General features: G+C 54.9%; 1 protein-coding gene across 1 annotated transcript in view; it reads right to left on the bottom strand.

The window, feature by feature from the left end:
* Positions 1 to 1,112: 1,112 nt before the first annotated feature.
* Positions 1,113 to 6,610, bottom strand: part of GLP1R (glucagon like peptide 1 receptor) — a 32,712-nt gene continuing 27,214 nt past the window's right edge. The window contains exons 12-13 of the mRNA XM_082731426.1: positions 6,393 to 6,434; positions 1,113 to 2,512 (exon numbers count right to left, since the gene is read on the bottom strand). Coding sequence (XP_082587552.1) covers positions 2,345 to 2,512; positions 6,393 to 6,434 — 210 coding nt within the window. The 3' untranslated portion in view covers positions 1,113 to 2,344. The remainder of the gene's footprint in view (positions 2,513 to 6,392; positions 6,435 to 6,610) is intronic.

Genomic DNA, 6,610 nt, shown 5'->3' with positions numbered 1-6,610 from the left:
TTGGGAGTGTTTGGGAGTGTTTCCAGATCTCTTCGAGTTATATTTAGTTCAGGAGAGCTTGAGAATAGTTTGGCGGGAGTACACTGCCAGTCAAATGAATATTAATAGTGTGGGTCTTGGAGCAAAGAAAATACTTATTCAGTATCTGATACGTATCTATGAAAGAGATGGTTCAGTGTTATAAGGCTTCGAGCATGGGGGTATGATGAGCTTTCGGAGATCAGGAATCAGTGCCAGCTGGGAAAAGAACTCTACCTACAGTTTAAACCAAACTATCTGAGCATCCCTGGTGTCTAACTAAACACTTTCTCCCCACAATTCCTGCCCCCCCCCAACAATTTATTTCTCTCAGGCTATATCAATCTGGTTCTTTCTTTTTTTGCTATGCAGTGTATTCATGATTCTCAAAATCTTCCAGTTTATCTCAAACTGAAACACTGGCACCAGAATTGTATCCAATTCAACTCACGGGTGCTCACCTCCTCCCTTATCCCTATCTGAAAAGAAAGCCAAGGAATGGGGCCTGTTGGAAAATCCTCCCTTATTCCGGGGAAGCAGGGGTCCCCCCTACCGCATCCCCCACCTCTCTACATTTTCTCTAGGAGCAACTCTGCACAATTCTTCTCTAGCCTGGGGTTCAACTTCCCCATTAACATAGATACAACACTCCACTGAAGCTGAAGTATAAGAAATTTTCTGCTTGATGTGTTTTATGTCCCATTATTATTTCCCCTGTACATCACATGTCTCTCTGAGAGGCACAGAAAAATGTGTCTGGTGCAAGGTTTTGAGGGGAGGGTCGTCTACCACTTAAGAAGGAGGAGGGAGAGATGGACCCATAGAGGAATTCACTTGAAGCTACTCCCTGTACCTTCCCAGGTGGTCTGGACTCCCTTAAAAGCTCTCTCCTACTCTGGAAACTTCCTTTGCATCCAAAGACTCCATTGCCATACTCCCTGGGCTGCCTGTCTCCCTTCTGTCTGGGTTTCTGCCCTGTCTGCCCTCTCCTCATAGCAGGAGCAGGACCGAGAGGTTTCCCCTGTGCAGCCTCTCAGCTGCTCATTGTTTATGGGATGAAACCGGAGGCCGGGAAAACACTGATGAGCTCAAACTGTGGCGGAGTCAAATGCATTATGCCCCAGTTCCCCCAACACCACCACGATCACAATGGTTTTGTCCTTTTTTTCCATCAGGTGGGGGAAATCAGAATCGCACATTTGCACATGCAGACTGTTCACAGCAATAAAGAAAAATGAATCAAGTATATATATGCAAGCTCCCAAGTGGGGGACTTTCAAGGGGAAGAAACCAAGGATAGGGGAAGACTGCCTCCATGGTAGCAGCGGCAACTGGTAGTTTACCCCAGAAGTCTCTTAAAGTCAAAACCCATGCTAACGGGATACATAATCTGGTCACAAAAGCCTTTCCCCTGAGAGGTGGAAGTAAAGCTCTCAGCCCTCTGAGTTCCTGAGAGTTACAGGTACAGTGGACCCCTCGGTGCAGGTGGTCCTGAGGTTTCCTTGTTGAACCCTAGAGGGTTCTGGAGCATCTCTAGAACAGAATTCAGAGCTCGTCCCAAATGCTGGGCTCCTCAGCAGTGGGCCTGCCTTGTTCCCTGGGCACAGGGTAGAGGGGACCCAGGCAGGGCAGGCACCCATAGAAGTGGGCACCAGCAAAGGAACCTGTCGGGCACCTTCTCAGCTTTCACGTGTCCTCTCACTGTGGCTCTGACCCAGAGGGTCACCACCCACAGCCACTTCTAGAAACAGCTGCCGCTGGAAGCCCAGACAAAGCCCCCGCCAAGAAGCTGGGTGGTGAGATGACCGGGGAGGGTGAACAAGCAACGCAGACGTGGGAGAAGCATCCCTTCACGGGGAGGTGGTGGGGACGGTGACCCAACCGGAGGCAAGCAGGGTTGGCTTGCGTTCCCTCAGCTCTGTGTGGCTGGGTCATACGAGCATCTTCTCTCGCATGCCGCAATCCCGCTAATAAGCCATTGACCTTGAGTGCGAGTCCGGGGCTGATTTGCTGCTCTGTCTTGGGGTACCCCAGGGGCCTGGTGGCTTCACGGGAAGAAATCCTCCTCAGTTCAGCAGCAATCGGTTTTTCTTTCCTCCTGCCACGGTGATCAAATTAGCAGAGCTGTTTCTCCACAGAGGAAATGTGGCCACGGGTCCCAGGAGGCACTGCCCGTTTGCCCATCTGATGGCTTTGGGAAGGGAAAGCGGGGATGGATGCAAGCTTGTGTCCCAATCCCGCCCAAGCCCCAGCAGGGGCTCTCCCACCTGGGATGGCCAGCCAGCCAGCCAGCAGCGAGACCACAGGGAGGACAGGGGCGGGGGTCTTAGCTGCAGGAGGCCTGGCAGGTGGCTGCATAGACGCTGCTTCCCACGGTGCCCCCGCTGCTCAGGCTGCTGGTGGGGCACTTGAGGGGCCTCATGCTGCTGTCCCCCTGGGTGTGCAAGTGCTTGAGCCGCCAGCGCTCCCAGCTCCTCCGAAACTCCAGCTGGACCTTCCGTGGGAAAAGGAGGGAAACAAGAGCCATCATGCAAACCAATTGTCCACGAAATGGCCCCGTTATTACATTAGCAGGGAAGGGGGAAAAATATCCACTGCATTATATTAAGAGACACAAGTCAAGGCCTTTGGGCGCCTAAATTAATATGCCAATAAAACCGTTTATCGTTGTCTCTTATTTTCCGCCTCTCCTCAGGAGAGAGATGAGGTTGATGATCTAATTGGTCTCTCCCATCTCTAAACTCTGTGACTCAGCTAAGTCCCCTCCGCAATCCATCACGCTATTGTTTAACGGAAGAGAACGAGAGTGAGAGCAATGTGGAGACCGGAGCCGGAGGGAGAAGACGAGGAGGAGGGAGAGCCTGACTTCCGAGCAGCGTGGAGCCCCGTGGAGCCCTGAGGCCAGAGCCTGCCTGCCCAGGACCGCCCTGGTGTCTCGGGCAGCAGCATGGGGGACCCAGGCGTGGGTGCCAGAGGGAGGCGGAGCGGACTGTGCGTCCCGCTGCCCTGCTCCACACCAGCTCACTGCCTGGCTGGGGACCTGTGGCGAGTGTGCCAACAGGAGGTACGGGGACACCCCAGGGAGCCAGGAGCCTCTGCTTGTGCAGCAGCATGGAGGCCCATCTGGTCTCACAGCCTTAACTGCAGAGGCTGGGGAGAAGGAGGGCAAATGGAGGCACATCTGTGGGAAGCTGCTTCAGGGACTGAGGTGGTTTCGTGGACACCAGCAGGAAAAGGGACGGGCCTGGGACTTCTCAGAGCTCTGACCCATGCTGCCCTTTCTGCCGGGACCACCTCGTCCTCCTCTGGGACCCGCAGACCTCGCACCATGCCCCACATCCAGCAGGCCCTCCACATGTGCTTTGTAAATGAGCTGAGGGAAGGAGCGAGTGACAAAACAAGCATCTGACACAGGGCTCCTTGTGCTACTGAGTTACTACAGTGAAACAGAGGGGGTGACGCCACGAGTCCCAGACACCTGTCCCTGCGCTTATGGTGGTACACTTCCTCACCTGCTAAGTTTACCCAACTCCCAGCCTCTGAAGTCCTGTCTGGCCAGGCCTCAGGCTCTGGGATTTGGGAGGAATGGGTGAAGCTCAATTCTGTCTACACTTGGGGGGAGAGGCAAACTGACTGCTCATGTGCCGTAACTGGATAGTGGCAGATCTGGGATTGACACTCAGGCTTCTGGGTCAGAGCCACGGTGAGAGAACACGTGAGCCACAGTAGAACCCCCCCTCCCCTCCGCTCCCCAGGTCTGCTCTCCTGGCAGCTGAGGCAGGACCCATGTCCAGGCCATCTTTTCAGGTCACAAGTACCCGGCATTGCCATGGCAGTCCTGGGCCTGGAGAACAGCTTTTGTGGACAGAGATCTCAGCCCAGGAGCCACGTGTATTTTTGTGGCCAAGTGAAGGTGACATGTCTGTCCTGGTGCCTGGAGGAGCCAGGGCCTGAGGCGTCTCTGGGAACTGGGCAGCGCACTTGAACAAGGCAAGTGTCTGAGCAGGTCTCTTGAACCCCACAGCCTAAGCCTGGGAGAGACCAGCTGGGGATCTGGTGACTGAGGGGTCATTAGTTGCCAAGGATCCAGTGGGATGTGTGCCCGACCCTCCCCTCCTGACAAAACTAGGCCAGCCCTGGGGGGTGGATGAAGCGGGGAGGTGATGGGCTTTGAGGAAGAGAGCTGGGAGGAAACTCAGCCAGGGTCCAGGAGACTTTCTGCAGAAGTGGTGGGGAAGGCTGGCATGCGTGTGTGTTGGGGGAAGCACGTGCTGCCGGCAAGGCTTTGGGGAAGAGGAGGGAGGAGGGGGAAACAGGAACGGCGAGGGACCGAGAAGGTGAGAAGGCACGGAAGGGAGCTTCATCACTCCAGCCCGCACCGGGGACTCCTGCCACCCTGCCCTGTTCCTGGGAAGTAAAGCAGCAGTGCTAGGGCCAGCAGGCACATCACCCCTCTGGCTGAGAGCCATTCCTGAGGGAAGTGCTGCCCTGTGGAGCTGCCGGTTCCTTGTCTCTCAGCATTTTCTTCAGTTCTTTAGGAAGTTCTTTGGGAGGGCTCAGGTGTGGGGAAGAGCTTGCTGGTACCTCATGTGCCTCCCGTGGAGCAAGGGCCTATCTGGAGGACAAGGCCCCTGTGAGCGTTCTCTGCACCGGCCTCCCCCCCCCCCCCCCCACCCCGCACAAAGCCTGGTAAGCCCTCGGCCAGAATGCCTCTGTGGGCCACTCTGTGTCTGGCCCTGCCTCCCCTTCCCAGCGCTGAGCCATGAGTGGAGACCCCTCCCCGTCCAGCAGCCCCACCACCTTCGAGCTGTTGAACTGGGGCTATTCATTTCATTTTGCCAAGGCTTAATTTCCTCACCTGTATAATGACAAAAGCCCCTGCTGCATAGATTGCATTTACTAAAACATGTGAGCACCTCATATACAGTAAACCTTTAGGAAGCGTCTCCCTCCCTTTTAGAGATCCATGTGCTCTGAGCATCATTAACTCCACTTTGCAGAAGAGGAGACAGGTGTCCCACTGTGGGCATGTGACTTGCCCAAAGCTGCACAGCTCATTAAGTGGTGGGGCCTGGATGGGAGCAGGGACCTGAAGCCACAGCCCGCGTCCCACCTCTGTCCCACCACGTCGCATTGTGCTCTGAGCCATGCACGGTTCCCTGAAATACCAAGGTCCCTACACACTGCCACCGCCATGTCCCCCATGCCCACAGCGCAAGTAAAAGTAATGTATGAATGCAGACTCTTGAGATCTCCGAACTCCCAGACTTGGTGACAGAGGCCACACCAGGAGCACTGGCTCTTTGAGGAGCTGTGTCCTCGGGTCATTTGAGCCCCAGACTCACAGAAATAAACCCTCACCTGGGCTTGAACAGAGTTAAGAGAGGCCTCCAATGGCTCCCTAGAGTCTGGAATGGAAGATTTCCCACCCTCTCTTCCTTGCTGGGATCCTTCCCCTGTGGCTACTTCCCCAGAGGGCACCGGTGCCACATCTAGTATTAGCATTTGTTTCCCTCCTGGAAGGAAGGGGGAGGGGGTGCTGTGGCATTTGTGACACCCGGTCCGATGGTGTGGGGCTGCTCCTGATCTGCTCCAGCACAAAACTGGGTAGCTGGGTGGAAGGGGCTTTCCCCAGGCACCACAGGCACAGGTACCCCTCCCAGAGGCTGATGGTCTCAGGGAGGGGAGGGTTATGGTCCAGGAGGAGCCACAGGAAAGGAGAGGGTGTGGGGGTTAGCAGCAGCCCCCTTCTTCCACTCCAGCAAGCAGAAAGCCCCTGTAGGAATGCGCCCCTTTGCCATGGCAGGCGGGGCTCTCCCCTGCACACACACAGTGGGCACATCCCTCTTTCTGTTAGAATGCATTCCAGTCCCAGCTCTGCCTCCACTTCCAGGCCAAACCTGGGGCATGCTTCCTATTCTCTCTGTTCTCCAATGATTTCATGTGTGAAAAATGGGGATATTAAAACCATAATTTTAGCAGGTTTTTTTTTTTTTTTTGGTGGTGGTGGGGGAAGCAGTGACAAATAAGATAGTGATTATTAAAGCCCCAGTATGTGACTTGGGTACGTCTACTGTTGAATCATCTTTTAACCATCACCTGTTCACTCTGGACCCCCTTCATACCAGGCTGGGTTTGCCCCAAGTTCACACAAATTAGGGTATGCCTGTGTGTGTGCGTGAGAGAGACAGAGAGAGACCCGTGTACAGAAAACAACGCATGGACAAGATGCTTCCTCAGGTCTAGTGCCTAGTGGGATATGTAGGGGGTTTCAGCTGAAAAGATGGATGGGAGTCCCCCTTGACAACTCCAGAACAGCCTATAAGAGTGGTAGCATCCTGTAAGAGTCCCCACCATTCCCCCTCAGGCCTTACCTCATTGTTGACAAAGCAGTACAAGATGGCGACCATCAGCCCCTGGAAACAAGAGTCCCGTCAGCAGGGAGGAAGCGGGAAGGAGGTGCCCTACAGGAGACCCTGAACTCCTTGGAGCTTTAGTCCCAACAACCACCTCCTCAGAATGGGCAGCCCCAGCAGGCTCAGAGCCCATGTGGTGGGTTTCTTCTCCTTTCCTTTCTGGAGATACAAGAAGG

Source organism: Mustela nivalis (genome assembly GCF_964662115.1).
Source record: "Mustela nivalis genome assembly, chromosome: 5".
NCBI classification, from domain to species: Eukaryota; Metazoa; Chordata; class Mammalia; order Carnivora; family Mustelidae; genus Mustela; species Mustela nivalis.
Note: the sequence above shows the minus strand (reverse complement) of the source record. Positions and strands in the feature narration are given on the sequence as shown.